Source organism: Gadus chalcogrammus, chromosome 10 (genome assembly GCF_026213295.1).
Source record: "Gadus chalcogrammus isolate NIFS_2021 chromosome 10, NIFS_Gcha_1.0, whole genome shotgun sequence".
NCBI classification, from domain to species: Eukaryota; Metazoa; Chordata; class Actinopteri; order Gadiformes; family Gadidae; genus Gadus; species Gadus chalcogrammus.
The window spans coordinates 1380629-1399116 of NC_079421.1; the positions used below are offsets into that span (position 1 = coordinate 1380629).

General features: G+C 43.0%; 1 protein-coding gene across 1 annotated transcript in view; it reads left to right on the forward strand.

The window, feature by feature from the left end:
• The window catches only part of LOC130390843 (complexin-1), a 37806-nt gene extending 19575 nt beyond the window's left edge, over positions 1–18231 (forward strand). Inside the window, exons 3-4 of the mRNA XM_056600995.1 lie at positions 10878–11053; positions 14599–18231. Of these exons, the coding sequence (XP_056456970.1) occupies positions 10878–11053; positions 14599–14796 (374 nt within the window). The 3' untranslated portion in view covers positions 14797–18231. The remainder of the gene's footprint in view (positions 1–10877; positions 11054–14598) is intronic.
• The last annotated feature ends 257 nt before the right edge of the window (positions 18232–18488 follow it).

The following is an 18488-nucleotide window of genomic DNA, read 5'->3' on the forward strand; positions in this document are numbered from 1 at the left end:
AATAGGTAGTGGCCATCCCCAAAAAGCACCAGATTACAGGAAATCAAATCTACCAAATTTAAAATTTTCTCAGGGAGGCCCCACCAACAATTTGTATCACCAGCCGCCAGTGCTGGTTGGTGACTCATTGGAGAAGGCTACAATATTATAACTTTAATCTTTAAAAGATTAAAGTAAAGGAGAGATTTACCCTGACAATGTACCATGCTCGGTTGAAATTAGCAATTGAATTAGATGCGCTTTCAATGCTTTGGCAGCATAAAAGCATCGGACTCCATCGTAGATTAAACAAATTATGATAATGTGCTTGAAGTGTTTCAAAGTGTGTTTGCGCTCTCCGCTAGAGGAGATTTGAGCCCAGGCATTGCTGCAAGAGTGCCAGTGCTGTGTAAGATTCAATGCCTTGCTCAAGGGTATTGAGGTAGGGTTTACAAATCACAGGCTTTCATTAAAACAGGATGTAGCCGCCTCGGGTTTGAAACCAAAGCCAAAGCTTATTCCTTTGTTCAATTAGATCAAGCCAGGTGCCATTGTCCCTTGGAAGTATATACTTCATTAGATTACATCCTTGAGATATGATATCCTTAGGCTTAGGGGTTTATAGGAGGGGCAAGGAGGCGTGAGTGTTTGCAGAAAGTAGTAGGAGAGTCTAAGGTTTACCTTAAGAAAATACTTTCTGAAGCTACCAAGCATTTAGGGAGATGTTAGTGGCTACCACACTGCGACCGATAAAAAAAAGACACAAACATGATGGAGGTCAGTTGAAGCATGTTCTGGGCGGAGAGATCCGTCTCGGTTCTTAGAGTAGGGGGAAAGGGATGCCATTGATATTCAGCAAGTATCCCATCCTTCTGCCAGGACACTTTCATGAATGATTCAGCATTTTAAAGTCTGCAATCACACTCCCTCGCTTCCTCTCTTCTCTTTCAGAATCTCAGGGGTCTTTGCTGACTTTTCTTCCTACTCCCTCTTTAATCTTTCCACGCTCCATTTAACTATTTCGATTTTATTCCTCTTTCTCTATCGCTTCATCCTTCCCGATTTAACCCTACCTCAGAAATGTCGACTAATTTCATGGAATTCTTCCCTCTCTTTCCTTATTTGCTGAGGGAAGAGACTGAAGCAAGAGAAGCATTAGACCCTATCAACCATTCGAGCATATCTTGAGTGTCACCAAAAGTCTTAGCTAACCCCTTCTTGGGCTTCCACTGACTTTTATTACCCCAAAAAACACACATCCGAAAAACCTGAGAGAGGCTGGATTTGTGACGGATGAACATTGTAGGACTAGAAGGCCGGGGAGAGGATATTGTAAGAGTGAGGGTGTAACTATCGACTCCCAGCCGTAAGATTCCGTGTTTGAACCCAGTGTGCAGTGGATGAAGAACATTGTAATATTTTTTACCATTATGGATTATCAATCGTAAATCGGATAACTTGAACACAAACCTACATCATATTATAATTACACACATAATCACCCCCCTGCCATAGCAATGGCCTAGCGTAGCAGCAAGTTGACTGCAGTTGGTTAAGAGGAGACGCGATAAAGGATCAAAAGCAATAAAAAGATCAAATGAAAAAACAAATATAAACTATGTATTCAATACATTATCAATTTCTATGGGTAAACTTCTGGGAAGGGTTTTATGGATCTAATGAATGGGTTAGCAGCAGAGAGAGAACGGTTATTTAGCAGGAGTGGATGATTCACAGCAGAGTGACCCACAGTCACTCTGCGGCTGTCTGCCGGCAGCGCTCATGACTCAGGGCTTTGGTTGGACTGTGTGGTCTGGGCTGGGCTTTTAGACCGCTTCACACACAATCACCTATCCAGGAACACAAGCGGAAACAAGCTCTCACACACGCCCCAAAACATGCACTCTGTTGGTCTGTGGTTCTTTCTGTCTGTGTGTGTCTTTGTTTTTGGCGATCCGTTCTTATACGCCGTGCCACCCAGACCCCCGCTGGGGATGTTGGTGCCTACGGTTAACGTTCATGTGCGAGTATATGAATAGCGCTGGTTGCTATTTATTTTCACATCAGACCGTCCTTGACGCGACGGATGATGAGGGTACAACCTTGGCGCTGAGTGACACCGTGATTATACGCTCGCCCACGCACTGTCACCCTTGCCGGCGCCAGCAAGGACATTCTTAATGCGTTGTGCGACGCTCTCGAACCGACGCCAATAGGAGGCCGGGCAGATTTCTCTACCAATGGATGATGATAGCCTAGCGCCAGGATCTAACAGAAGTGCTAGGATGAGCAAGGGGATTAACTGTCATTGTGCAAAGGTTTCTGCTGGTTTCTCCGATCCCAGCACAGCTCAGAACAAGAGATTACTTGAAGAAAATGCATTTTCTGTGAAGGCACCAGTAAGTGTTCTGTGGTGTTGGTGCTTGCAATCTTCTTAAAAGATAGAAAGACGGCATCTTCCAAGGTCCTGTTTCATTCTGGAATCTGATTCAGGTTACCATTTACCTTGGGTTACCACAGACTAATTGATTTTTGAAGATGCTTGATGATTATGATTTGATTTGGATGATGATCTACATTTCCCGTGGAGCTGATTTGTTGGAGAGATTACCATACTTCTCCTATAGCCTTCCCTGCAATGGCCTGCTTAACTAATGGAAGCAAGGTAATTTGCAACGTTAGTTGTGTAATAAACACCATTGTGAAAAAGAGTTTCCTTGACGCACAATGTTGTTGGTAAAAACATATTTTTACTTAAAAAACAATACCACAACAGTCGAGTCACTTGCCCAACTCAAGCCTCCCTCCAGTCTAGAACTCTGGCCCTCTTCAGGAGCACCAGAATGGGTGTGGCTCAATTAACCTATGAGCCACAGCTGCAGACTATTACAGGGCTAACAACAGGAATCTTTTAAAACATGTTAAACACAGTGAAGATGCCATTCACATCTTCACAACCATCCACAAGATCTCCCTATGCCTTTCAGCTATCTTGAGTCTATTTGAATGGGGTTCTCGAAAGCATTACAAGCAGTGTAAGGGTTAATACAATTTTAGATGAGTAAGATGCATATTTCCAACCAATATTGAACAATTATTTGCCGAAGGCGAAGTGAATAGTTGGAAATAGCCTAGAGGCTATTCCCCACTGAGGTGAATAATTGTTTTAATATATACTACACGTGAACGCTCCAAAAATAAACAAGATAACACCTTCTGCCGGTATTTTTTTGTTTTTATAAGAGGTTTATTTGATTTTATAAGCGTGACAATACACCGCGTAAACAATATCCCGAGTCCCATTAGATATTGCCCAATATCCTGAGATAGCGAACCAATCAAAATGCGCCATTTCAGGAGGTTCACGTGTAGTATATTCTAATCCAACATATGCTGAATCCCCTGCTCATGCTTCAGCCAAAGACGATCCACAAAAAAAAAAAAAAAATCACCTGAAAGCCACAGCTGCATTTTAAGGATCTGAAAGCTCAGAAAGCAGCAGAGAGAGGGATGTGATTGCTGGGTTTGTGAGGAGCCGGTGGCGGGCGTGAGGCGTGAAAGCAAATGCAGTGGGAGGTTCTGCTGCAGAGCTGGGACCGAATCAAAATCAACATTTTAATTGATTCAGGGTGAACACAAACGATAATCTAAACTAAAGTAAACGAGGACTGAGAGCAATCTCAGTGTTGCACCTTTGCTACGGTCGTGCTCTCCACGAGCACACCTTCACTGTCTGAGCACATACTGACTTGTAGATCGAGGTGACACAACCGACCTGTTGAGATTGAATTTGATTCTAAAAGGGAAAGTGTTTCACTTTCTACACTTTTTTCCTCCAAGTGACTTGTTCGAAAAAACGGAGATATCAGGGGTAACGGTGTGAGCTTGTTAATTGTTTCTATTGTGCTGGGAGTCACTTGCATTGCTGTGACTTCTCAGTTATTAAAAGGAGTTTATTAATAAATACATATATATATAAATGCATGTAGAATCCTACACAAAGTCTCTTCAACAAGCACTACTGTTTCAATTATTTTGTTTTGTATGTATATTTTGTACGTTTTCTATGGCATTATTCTTATATATGGTGAGATAGATTAACCTTTGGCAAAAATATTACGAAGATAATTAGGAATCATTAGGTAGTTAATAACAAACCTCCAATCTAAATTATAGATAATTATTCTCAGAGATTGGAAGTTTGTTTTCTTCCAACTTTTGTTTACTAGCTAATTACAATTTACAGTTGAGTTCACCATTAACCAAATCAATAAGCTTACTCATTTTCTGCATATTAAATGCTTCTGTTGCAGACAAGGAAACAGAGTCACAGGAATCATAACAAAACACATACAGTCCCCTCCAAAAGTAATGCAAAGGCAAGGCCAATTTCTTTGTTTTTGATGTTCACTAAAGACATTTGGGTTTAAGATCAAAAGATGAGTATGAGACACGAGTTCAGAATTTCATCTATTTCTTTTATTTTACCTCTTTTATTTTTTTTGTTTGCTTGTATTTACATTTAAATGTCTTTAGCGAACAACAAAAACAAAGAAATTGGCCTTGCCGTTCCAGTACTTTTGGAGGCGACTGTAGTCCCTCCTCTCTCTTTCCACCCGGTTGTCGGACCTGGTTGGTTTGTTAAAAGTGGTTGTCAAGCATCTGAGCGGCCCAGTAAACCTACCCTGACAGTTTACGTATTCAAAACACAACCAAACACTGGAAAGGTCACTTGAGTCATATTGCTGAGTATCATCAGTGTAGTCACGTCCTGCCTGCTCCTAAACCGTTGGTCGCGCTGTGGTGACTCCACGCAGGAGGAACGGCGCATGGAGCAAATGGGCCGACAGCGTTGGACGTCACTTTGATGAAAAACGATTTGAACGAAACTACATGCCTTCTCCGCCGCCTCCAGTTGCTCTTTCTTTATCTCCTATCCTCTTCCTTTTATTTTTCTCGCTTCTCATTTATCATATTCCTCTTCTGTGATCCCGTCTCCTCACCCTTCCTCTTTCCCCTCCACCAAAGCCTATCCCTCTTCTCCCCTCTCCTCCTCTCTCCTTCCTCTCGTCTCCTCTCCTCTGCCTTTTCTCCCCTCCCCTCCCCTCCTGTCCTCCTAGGGGGAGGTAGTAGTTTCTGCCGCTCAATCGCCTCACTGACGTGGAGCCCAGTGGCTGGAAGGTAATTGCTTAAGAAACTCTGCCACTGCTTTGAAATGGCTGGCACGCGACTGTCAGCCACGCAGCCAGCGCCGCTAGCTGCCTCTAGCTGCCTCTAGCTGCCTCTTGCTGCCTCTAGCTGCCGCTAGCTGCCTCTAGCTGCCTCTAGCTGCCGCTAGCTGCCTCTAGCTGCCTCTAGCTGCCGCTTGCTGCCTCTAGCTGCCGCTAGCTGCCTCTAGCTGCCTCTAGCTGCCTTTAGCTCAGCTCCAGTGGACGGGATGTTAATCTGCTGGGAAAGAGACAACCAGTTGACCTGAATTCTCCTGTTTAAAACATACACATCATTCCCCTGCATTACAGCAGTGAGAGTGAACGAGTTATTCATCCTCACCTCGATACATTTTAACGTGGGAAGAAGAAGGATGGATTGGCAGATAGGTCAATGGATCGTTCGAGTCTAAAGGAGGCGTTTGCTGCGACATCCTGTCTTCTCTGTGGTACCCGGCTGCCAGCCTCTAGAGTGATGGATGTGTCTCACCGCTGTTTACACATCGCCACGGTGACGGGCCGGGGAGGCCAGTCAACCCTGCCATGATTAATGGGAGTTGAAGTTGCAATGCATATGCGTGATGCCATGTATCACCATCAAGCGAGGGCAGATGAGGCTCATCTCAGACATTAATCATTCATCCACTTTAGATTCTCCACTCGCTCCCTCTGCCACAAGGTCGACCTGGGAGAAATATCCGGGGAATACATGCTGCTGAATCTATTTTCGGTCTCTCCGTCCGTCCACCCGTCCCTCTATATATATTTACCTCTCCCCCCTCCCCCTCTCCTCCACTCTCTTTCTGTCTCTCTCTCTGTCTCTCTCTCCCTCATGTTTGTTAACTCTCATGTTTGTTAACTCTCGTGTGGGCGAATGGAGGGAGGGCTCTCCAAGTTCCTTTGTATTTCATCCAGACTGTGTAGGAGCAGGAATGAATCAAGCCCCGAGACGACCTTTGATGAGGGAGGAGAGCTGTGTAATAATAAACATTGCCCTCACTTTCATAACCTCAGAATGTCAGAGAAGGGAACATTTTGCTTTTTTTTTCTAAAGGGCTCCGTGAAATCGTCAAGGTTGTGGTGCACAATATTACCTATACACTTCACTGCATTACTCAGATATCGTTTAGGGACGCCCCCCGTTCCGTCCATCTCTGCTCTCTCACGGTTGCTAGGGTGGGGTAGAGGTGGTGGTGGTGGTGAAGTGGGCGGTTGTCATGTCGATGAGGTGGCGGGGATGGAGGTGGTGATGGTGGTAGAGGTGCTCCTGTGGTGGTGTCGGTGTTAGTGGTGCAGTTGAATGAGAAGGTTGAGATAAGAGTTGGGTGGTGCAGCACGCAGGCCAGATGACAGATATATAGGAAATAGATACGAAGGATTCCTAGGGCTACTGAGATGGTCCAACAAAGAATTCCTCTCTCCCTCCCTCCCTCATTCTCTTCCCTCCCTCTTTTTCCTTCTTTTAATCCCTTCATCTCTTTTCATCTCTGTCTCAACCCTTTCTCTTCCTGTTTGCTGTCGCCGTTGTTCTTGTGCCCTTCCAATCTCGATTTAGATTCATCTGGTTTATAGTCCATCTCTCTGCCTCTCCTTCACCTCCCACAGCCTCTCTCTCTGTTATCATCTCTTTTACTCTCTGTCTGCCTCTCGAGACAACTCAAACACACACAAACATTAACCCAACCAATTGCTGCAATCCACTTACTCACACACACAAGCACACACACAAGCACAAACACAGACACAGACACAGACACAGACACAGACACAGACACAGACACACACACACACACACACACACACACACACACACACACACACACACACACACACACACACACAAAATCGTTTATTCATACACTTACACACAGACCACTCAAACAATAAAAAAAGAAATTGAGAGCAACAGAAGGCTTCTACACACAACATCAACCTGACTTCTCAGCCTAAGGTCCCCCCCCCCTACACACACTTTGTACACACCCACAGAGTAACAACCACAACCACCCGACCTCCAATCTAAACACATACACATTGAACAAACACACTTCACTTCACACACACCACTTGCAATGCAACAAAAACACATTGCTATCCACCCACTGACCCAACCACATACTCACACATATCATCACGAACAAAACACACGTAAACAAGAGGTACACACGCAGAGCCATAAACACACCCCACCCACCTACATACATACATACAAACGTACATGCATACATACATACATTAATACACACCCACACAGCTCTAATGTACATGCATGCGGGCACACACGATCAAAGTCACACACAGACACACTCTCAAAGGCACATCTCGGACTTTGAACTTATTGTGACTTGTTCCCTGTTTCACCTTTGTCTCTAGCCCTCTGTACCATCTCACTATTCTAGCCGTACATTCTATCTTTCTGCTCTGTCCCTCCATTCTACCATTTTCTTTCATTCCTCTGTTATCCCATCCCTCTCTACCTCCCCATCGTGCAACCCGGTATCGCGCGATTTCGTGCTCATGCGCACAAACGTTAATCTGTGCGCATCGTGTCCCAGATCACGATTGTCCGACTTTTTTAGTGCTGCACAGAACGAAATGTAAACCAATGCATTCTGAATGGGAGCGTTCTCCGACAATTAACGTCGTTTTTGAGGAGGTCTGCTTACAAATCAGAAATGTTGACATACATATAACTAGATAATAATATATACAGATATATAACTAGAGGGGGCACTGTACTACCTGCGCTCACCCCTTCTGAAGCTTCTCTCTCTCTGTCCCTCCCTTTCTCTCTTTCTCTCTCTCGTTTCGTTTTGTGGAGCACGTCAATTGTCTGAGAACGCTCCCATTCAGAATGCATTGGTTTACATTTCGTTGTGTGGCACTAAAAAAGTCGGCCAATCGTAATCTGGGACACGATTCAATAGATTGATAACGTTTGTGCGCATGAGCACGAAATCGCGTGATACCGGGTTGCATCGTGACCCCAGCCCAAGCGTGGCCTACTGAAGAGACCTCTTTAGACCCTCTGAAGAGCTGAAACGGTTCAGAGTCTATCCTTGTCTATGAAGATTTAGTACCTCAGGTGTCCCTTTATGCTAAACAGCAACTTTGTCACAATCAAGTTAATAAGCCGCGAGCGCTGGGGTTAGCTGTTAGCATCGGGATTAGCCCTCCAAGGTTGGGGGGGATTTTTCCCGCTTATTTCGCCATAAACCCTAAACCAACGACCTCTATTCTATCCAGTGATAATCCCAGCCCGCTGGCGTGTGCGCATGTGTCTGTGTGTACGTGTGCGTGACGTGAGCCCGTCTACGTGTCTTTGTTCTGATCGAGTGGGCGGCGGGAGCGTAGCTGGGCGGCCTGATAACGGTGTCGACTCCACAGGCAGGGTGTGCGCGTGTGCTAAACCCCCGTCGGCTCAAATGGACGCCCCATTGTCTGCGGCGCACAGGGTTAATGACGAGGTTAGCGCCGAGCATCTACCCGCTCTGAGACATAATCGGGTCTACAAATTGGGTCTACAAATTCCAGCCAGCCACAGCGACACGCTCATTAGTTATCGGGCAGACAGAGACATGTAAGAAACGCACGTTTCTACTGTTCTCTCTTATGACTTGAGTCAACAGAAGGATGTTTGGGATTCTCCTGATTCTTTCCTAAAAGTCGGTTTCAGGGCTAATTGGTATTTTTTAACACAATGATGGTTTGAAAGAATGACTAATGCTAACTTATAGGCATGAACAGTCAACTGCCAGAGAAATGCCAGCGTCGTAATGCCCTTACCACTCTGCTTCCTGTTTCCGTCCTTCCTGTTAAGGAGTATAAAGGAAATAATTTGGATCCATTCACTAAACCCATAACAGTGTAAGAACATCTCACAACATGGAATGAGCTAGAGGATGGGGTATTACCGTAGTAGTCAGTAGACCATAGGGGAACCTTGTGAAACATTTTATGAGTGAGAGGAGCATCAAGCCATTCTGAAATTGAAATCCTTATCCGTATCACAGATGTTAATGTACCACATGGTTCTCCCAGGTCTACCACAGTTCACAATTGTTACGTTGTACCAAACATTTGATAATAATTCCCTTTGAAGACAATACAAAGTAGGACATGTGACCTGTACAAAGTACAGGTAACATGATATGACTAACCATAATGTATAGTAATACCTCACTTTGATTTAACCTTTAACATCACATGTACAGAACCACATGCACTGTCCAGGGGAAACACAAAGATGCGCACCGTTTAATTAGCAGCAAGTGGACGCGGTGCAGTGCAGTATTAGGGTGATCATTTGGATGCGGTTGATCCACACAGGAAGTACTGGAACGAAGACGGGTCTCTCTCTCTCTCTCTCTCTCTCTCTCTCTCTCTCTCTCTCTCTCTCTCTCTCTCTCTCTCTCTCTCTCTCTCTCTCTCTCTCTCTCTCTCTCTCTCTCTCTCTCTCTCTCTCTCTCTCTCTCTCTCTCTCTCTCTCTCTCTCTCTCTCTCTCTCTCTCTCTCTCTCTCTGATGATCAGTGAGTAGTAGTTCTTTCCTAAACCTGGATTATATGTGGATCAGCATTTGTGTGTTTGTGTTCATGTGTGTTCAAATATGTCCATGTGTATGCATTGATATGTGTGTGCTTTGGATTTGGCGTGTGTGTGTGTGTGCGCGCGGTCTTGTGTGTGTGTCTGTGTGCATGTTTGGGTGCATGTGAAAGCACTCATCTATTTTTGTGCGTGTGTCTGTTAGTGTGTATGTGTGTTTGCGTGCGTGTGTGCGTGCCTGCGTGGGTGTGTCTGTGAGGGTAGTCTGATTCAGTCTGGGGTCCCAGTTCTCATTAAAAATCAATTTCTGGAGAGGCAGAAGGGGGCAATGGAGGGTAGTAGTGGGGGGGTCTCTGGGCCCTGGCCCCTCAGACAGAGTCCCCAGCCCTTGCCCTGCTCCAGCTGACGAGGTGGAAGATGAGGGCTCATTCCTCTGGGGCGGATGTCACAGTTGTTGATGAATACACCAGCCTCCCCAGTCAGGCCAGGCACTATAATTGGACCAGTTCAACACCACACAGATTACTTTTTAGTCGCCAAATCTTTTGGATTATATTATTTCCATGCGCTGCCTTGTTTTAAGATTCGGGCCGAGTTTGGAACAAGCTTTGTTTTGCGATATCGTCATGGATCTGTTTTTACTAAAACGTACATTTGTTGAGAACCAAACAAAGGAAAACGTCAACAAGAGTGATTGTGAACTTAGGGCGTATTATATTCAGGCATAATCTACCAAAGCATCAGTATCGCACGCGGGCTTGTAATGTGTATGCAGATTCATATGAAGAGTAAAACTGACAAGCTATCAGTTTCCAAAAGCAGCTGAGATCCGTGGAGTGTTTGTTTGGTTTATGTAACCATCTCTTCTGGGTTCATCTTAACGTCACGCCTTGTGTGGTTATCTCTGGTACCCCGTTGCTGGACCCTTCTATCCCCGGCCCGGGTTAAAGGTCATCAAACACTCACAGTACAGGCTCCTTCAGGAATGGGGACAAGGAGGCCGAGCCGAAGTCACCTGACATGTTGTTGATCTTTGACGTTCTTTAAGTGTAATTAACTGGATTCACCACATCGGTTCAACAACGTCTGCTCGACCTAGCTCAGACCCTGTCTATTAATCACTCTTGTGTTTGGTGTTATGACCACAGGGGCCACCAAGGACATGGGTAAGATGCTGGGGGGCGAGGAGGAGAAGGACCCCGATGCGGAGAAGAAGGAAGAGGAGCGACAGGAGGCACTGAGACAGCAGGAGGAGGAGAGGAAGGCCAAGTACTCCAAGATGGAGGCGGAGAGGGAGGGAGTCCGACAGGGGATCCGGGATAAGGTACGCCCCTCATACCCAGACCTCTGAACACAAAAACAGAAAACCCCGAGATACATACATTTTTACATGAAACAATAAATTATGAATCCTGGTTTACATCAAGGAAAGGTTATTTGTGGGGAAGATGCAGATGAAGAAAACACCAACCATTGACATTTGAATATCTTACAAGGTATTAGGTTGCCAAAAGAGATTACTTTACAAATATAAAGTGTGAGTTATGGAACAACAGCAACACTGAAAATGAAAGGCCTTCATTTTTGGCTACAATATTTCTTCTTGCCTTCGGCTAGTTCATGCTCACTTGACCTATGAATAAATGTGGATCAGACATCCACTCTAAATCGTGGGCTTGGCTTAGTTTATGCACAGAGCAGAGGCAGTCAAGCTTTCACTGATATGAAAGTATCTGTGTCTCCTTCCCATTTCTCCCTATCTTCCTGCCATCTGCCGGATCAATACTTATTTAAGTTGCATTCAAGTGTTAAAACTTGGAATCAAGTGGGGGTCGAGCCATGTGTTCAATTTCAAAAATCAGGATCAAAATGTTTTACTGCATGTTTTACTGCATGAAGTACCAGAATAGTTGGACAGGACCAAAGATCTCATTGGTGCAAAACACTTTAAAAAAAGGCCCCAAAGATATCCACAGACACAAATTCCTCGCGCCAGTGGTTTTCTGGGACTGTTTTGGTAGCGCTTCAATGGATGAATGACAGAATATCCCCCGGAAAAGAGAGGAGCAGAAATTATTCCAACTGGAGAGGAGTTGAAGAAGCGTGACTGTCTCTCTCTAATACAAATTCTCCTTGTTACTGTAGCATTGGCCCAGGGTTGAGCTAGGGGCGAGTTAAACGACACGACAAGAGTGGGAGTACAGAGAGAGAAGAATGATGCAAAGGATTTTCCACTTGGTTATCAAACAGGACCTCTTCTTCTGCAATTAAAGGGGCAGATATCTTAAAACGTAACCACCATTGCAAGAGATTCTCTCCTTCTTTAACAATAATCACTGCAGGTATATACAGTGTAGCTTCACAGGCTAGCTACCAGCTTACACTTACATTACCATTATTTGTCATTCATATTGATCAAAGAGCCTCAATTCTGTAAAAGGGGCGCCAAAGTGGTTCACAAAGTGGAACCGCACAATCCCTGTTCAAAGTGGGTAGAGTGTGTATCATCAAGGCCCAGTCCTCAGCGAACGTGATTCCTACCCGTGGTCCTCAAGACGAACTGGTAACAACAAACTTATATTATTATAAGTATTATATATTATATTATTATAATATAGTATATAGATATCGATATATTATGTAAGGGATAATGTATCGAACGCCTGTCATTATCGGAAAATAAGGCGCTAGGGTTGATAAGTTACCAGACTATTTGCGGAGTGATACGCAAGACGGCAAAAAATCCACTTTCCTTGACAGCGGTCATTATATGCTTAGCAACAGTGGTTTATCAAATATAATTCACCGCCAGAAGTTGTGAAAGGCCAATGCAAGTGAACGGAGCGTTCCACGGCATTGAGAAGAGCTGTGTAATAAATTATATTATTTAGATATGGAGTTCCAGGACTCCCACCGGAGCACCCGGAGTGTTCTAGAATATTTACAGAGCACGGCCAAAAGCTGTGTGCGCCTCCGGATGATATTATGAATCCGAGCCATCCGCTGTAAACACTACCGCCTCTTAAAAAACGGCACGTTTGTGGAAAGCTCATTGTGGGGCTGACTCGTAGTGGCTGTAATTCTGCACCAAGACTGAAATTATTGAACGTCTTCAAATACTGTATTAGGGGCCCACTAACACCTATATAAAAGCATCCATAAAGTAGCATGCCATGGGACCTGTAAACAAGTTATTTGGGTAAAAAAATTATTAGGTAGAGGCACCTAATAAAGCAAAAAGTGACCAATTGCCACAGTGGTAACAAACAGCACCAAAACACAGCGAACAGGCAGGGCCTCAAAAGTCCATGTTTAAAACAAGCATGAGCTTGATGGAGCATCCGGTAAACCAGGTTGAACTGATGAGGCCTTTTAACCGGTGGCTTTGCCCTCGTTGGCAAGCCTCCACAAATCAATCGAGCCCCGACTGAAGAATGACCATATTTGTAGTCTTAAAATGTAGGACAGGGAAAGGAAAAACCGAAAGGGGGAATAAGAGAACGCCACAAATACATTGGGACTAAACACACAGCATGCTATTTTTGAGCGTGATGCCTACTTCCTATCTGCTCCTTAGTGACATGTATATGTAGTTCACTGTAGGTCACTTTGGAGCAAAGCTTTCGGGATGTGAGCCAGTAGTAATTATTCTTCATAGCCAAAGACCTGTTGCACAGCGGCTCTCTGCCTCGCCTTGATGTCAGCCCAAGGTTCTCTTTTGAAAACAGACAGTAGCTTATCTCATCGACGCCACCAGTAAGCTTTGATTCGCCGAGCCAACAGAGGCACAACAACACTATAGTGTTTGCTCCCATTGTGCGTTCCCAAATCTCAAAATTGCTTTTTACTCATCTTTGTTTTTGCCAGACTTTGATTGACAGAGGATGTGAGGCGTCAATCACTTCTCCACGAGCTCTACTGACCTAGCTCTACTTACTAAGAGGCACGTTTCACCATATCAAAACCCCACAAAGACAGGGCTTAGCTCCCACAGCGAGAGTCTGTGGGTTTCTTAATGAGAGGTGAACAAGTGAGCGTTGACGTTACAGCGGAACATCCAAAGAGCGGTTTTACATCGGTTCAGATGGACTATCAACCCCCAAAGCGAGTTTTAAGGGAATTTTTAGATCCTACAGTTAGTTGTGAACAGTGGAGATGAAGCTCAGAACCTTTTGTCTGGGAGTCAAACAACCAGACCATCCAACCATCTATTTGATAGCTACTTCATATGCTTTATAAAATGTTTTATCGTTGCTCTAGCTCGCTACACTGCTATTGCTATTTCTAGTGTCAGATGTGGAGAAACACCTGCTGGTTACCGTCGCTAGTATTCTAATAGACCTAAATTGGTGCCAGATGATGTCACTTTGCTCCAATGTGGCGCTACCAGGACAATTTCACAAGCTGTGAGTGCACGACTCAAATGATAATCTTCAGAGTTGATTATCCTACAACCAGCGTTTGTCTGCATTGAAGCCAGATGAAAGCCGTCTCAATGGTAGTCAACCCTGTATGGATAATAACCTGCTCAATATAACAGCAAGCCCTGGTAACACACTCCCCGGTGCCACTCAAAACACACGTACACACTAAAGCAGAGACTTATACACACACACAAACATACACATACATGGCTTTGTTTCGATGAGTGTGAGAATGTTGCAGCACTTCCTCCTTATATAAACCTGTGTGTGTATGGGTGGGTGTTTGTCTACTGCAGTACAGCTTCCAGTATATAATAGGTCTAATCCTAGGGCAAATGAAAACCTGTATGTATGTGTGTGTGTGTGTGTGTGTGTGTGTGTGTGTGTGTGTGTGTGTGTGTGTGTGTGTGTGTGTGTGTGTGTGTGTGTGTGTGTGTGTGTGCAGTATGGCATCAAGAAGAAGGAGGAAAAGGAGGCGGAGGCAGCAGCTGCTATGGAGCAGGCCTCAGAGGGGAGTCTAACCCGGCCCAAAAAGGCCGTGCCTACCGGTTGTGGCGATGAAGAGGAGGAAGAGGAGAGCATCGTGGACACGGTCATGAAGTTCCTCCCCGGGCCCCTCATGGATATGTTCAACAAGAAGTAACGCCACGAGTTCCCCGCGTTACACACCTGATTGTTACCTTCTGATGACCACACCCATGGCACCTCACCTGACCCCTGACCCTTAACCTCTGTACTTAGCGACCCCAAATCGAGAGACATAACAAGTTTTGTCCTGAATGTTCAAAATAGTAATCTGGGCTGTGGTGGTGTTCATTTTTTTTTTTGGTATAATTTTGTCTGAGAATCTTTGTCGATATCGCTAAGATCTTGAACTAAGCCTTTCTAAAAGATCTAAGTTCCGCACAGTCCATGTAATTTTCATGACAAACCACATGGCCCGATCTCTGATTGGTCCATGTCTGATACTGGAGTTCCAAAATTTACATATTAACTGCCATTCCACATTTATTTTTGTAAATAGCTAAAAATAGATTAATCCATGAATAAATAATTAAAGAAAGGAGTATATGTGCGTTTTAAACTAGTATAATGTATTACTAAATTATTATGAGAATAAGCCATATTTTAGACTTTGAAAAACGTATCATATCATTTCAATGTTTCTTTCTGAAATTTCCTCTTGTGTTCTTGCTAATATTTGATACATCTAATGTACATAAACACTCGCAACTTTTTTATCAGTTCAGTCCATTGTGAGGAATCTTTTGTTTTACTGTCTGATCGCAAAGTTTACTGTGACATTGTGCTTTCGCTACCGGAAAATCACAATTGTAAAGCAAGACGGTCAACAAGGATTCAGCTTGTTATTGCTATTTTTATAGATTTTTGTTAAGCATGCATTTGTTACAATTCGTGAAGTACAGTGCGCTACATGCAGTACAAAACAGTCATTTTGATTTGTTGCTTTTTCTTCAAGCGAAACATTGTGAAATGTGAGGCAATAACTTTTTGGTTTTCAAATTTATTTGACGTCTCACTGGCCGTGTTCAGCAGGCCAATCTCTCCTCCATACGTGAACCGCACTTTCACAAAATTTGTATAAAATGACTATGAAATAGCTGTACTTATCTGTTATTGATATAAAATCCACACAAAATTTAAACGTCCAGTTTTACATGTTAAAAGCTCTGCTTTTGCTAAAGAAGACATGCGTATTTTTCAGTAAATTTGTCAGTAAAAAGACTTTGTTTTTCCATTTTTTGTTATAAAAACATTTACAAAGATTTTAATTTTTGGGACGAAACACAACTGTGTTGTGAACACAACACACTATATGTAAACAGACAGTGACAAAGGTGCAATATATTGTAGGACATGAAGTTGTTCTGTGTGTATTGTTTTACTGACGGGACAGCAGTCCTGAATCAATAACAGACAATCTTCATCGTTACCTGTTTTTAAATGATTTCTCAGCGCGTTAGTCAATGTCAGAGTTGCCGTCCAACGCTCAATGGTGACGTTTTATTAACAGCTTTTTTAGGGATGATGGAGGGGGATTTGTTGAATGTCGTAACAAATGTTTTAAATGTTTTTGCCACACGGTAAAAAAAAAATAAGAATACAGTCACAATCGATGTTCAGCACAGTACAACTACATTGTGGTCGTTTGTTTACATAGAGAAGAAGAAAATGACAGGACAATTGTAGTTGTCCTTATGTCGTATAAACGCAATGTGCTTATTTATAGGGTAGAGGTATGAACATTTTTGAAAAACAAGCAAAGTGTCAAACGCTGTCAGACAAGGACAAAGTTGTTCTGCCTTATTTCCGTCTGCTTATTTTCTTGTGATCATTCCACAGTGTCTTTTAAAACATTCCTAATATCTACGACATTCCACACCAAGGGCCACTAACTGCCCTGTTGTTCAGATGAAGAAGTACTAGTGGGATTCCAATAGTTTATACATAGATTCCGTACATGAGTAAATCAGTCATATCAATAGCTACAATGCCTGGAGAAACGGAGAAACGATAGAAAGATACTCCTGTACGAAGCTCAAATAAATTAATCAGCATATATAAACTGCATTATTAACATGAAAGAGATAACCTTATATTCTTATGTAATGTGATAAAAAGCTGTGTTAGAACGTCTTACTTGCCATTTACAGAAGTAGTTGTTCCACAAATGTGCTATACCTGTAGGTAAACTGCTCATAAAAACATATTTCCTTGTTAATATTGGCAGTTTAAAAAGCAGTAGTTTGTCGCTGGTTACTGTTGCCTTCCTCCGACCTGTGCTAGGATGATGTGTTAGCTAACATTTAGCTAAAAGAAATGGCCAACATTTTCTACCACACTAATTATTCTGACCAAATACAATTTATCTTATCTGATTCATGCATAAGCAGCATCCAAACCATGAATAATCTGAATAATATATCCAATCAAGCCAAAGATAAGAATCGATTTTTTAGACATAGAAGTAGTGTTCCATTGTTACATTTATTAACTAGACCTTTTTAATTTATTTCTAATTCTCAGGTATTTCAATTTAATTTGCTATTTAGACATTCTATATGAAGATTATCGCTTAGAACGTTTTAAAAATAAGCTCTAAGATATTTAATGTTTGTTTCACAAGAGGCCAACAAACACATGCCCTCTCTCATTTTGATTTGTAGTATTAATTTTATGTTCATTATTTTGCCCAGAATAACCCTAGAACGCTAAGATTACTGCCTAGTCAATCAATAGCTAAACGCCTATTGATCGCACAAAAATACTGCCCAAGTCAAACGAGATCCATATCTCGCCCCATAAAAGGAGGCCGCTCTAGTAAAGTGGTTTTTAGTGAGGTTCATGTCGCCTGTTTGGTCGGAGGACATTTAATTTGTGCCGGTCACGCCCCAGTGATGTTACAATGATTATACTGCCTGACCATTGAAGAGATGCTCCTTGCTGTGAATAGATTGTGACCGTCTTACCTGCATCTGTCTCTTTGTGTTCTGTACCCGTTGAGAAGAAGCTCGTATCTGTCTTCTATGTCTATTTGTTTGTTTGTTTGTTTGTTTGTTACTCTTGTATGCAGTCATGCCTGTTCCTGTGTTTTGGTGGTTGGTACTTTACTGGTAAATTATATAATATTTTTTTGTATTAATTAATTGTATTACTGTAAAAACTGTAAAAACTCTTCTCCCCCTTGTCCCTCTCTATCTCCCTGTTTGTTGAACAAGTGTATGCATGCTTACTGTGCGCAGACTAGACCCTGTTGTTGTGTGTTACTGTGCCCCCACCTTCACTGCATGCCACTTTAGAAAGAAAGACTCTAGTCTGTCAAATAAAAATTCTGCAAAATGGAATCACTGCAATCTCTGAGAATAAAGTGATTTCATATGACTGCTCATCGTTTTCTGCAGTCAATTGTTTTGTTTGGACACTCAACACTTTCATTGTTTAACCCTTGTTAAACATTAAAACAAAAATGAATAGTTTGGAAGTTGTATTGATGTGTATCATATGCTGTTTTTTTGCTTCCAAAAGAGTTTTGACCATCAATAAAGCGAAAGGGCTGTGAACAGTTGGCATTGTGTTGATGAAAACGTGAACAAATAACTCTTAACAGGCCAACATTAAGTGTCCTGGGTGATGCCAATCCTCCCGTCTGATCCATATCTAAAAAAACAGACACATCAAACTGATTCACAATATGTCTACTAGCGATTGCATGGATGGACTCCTCCTTGGTTTTAGGTATATTCGTTAATATTGATTAGCTCAGTGTAGTTTAATCTTGGCCTTGATATGTTTACCCTACTGCACCATAAAAGC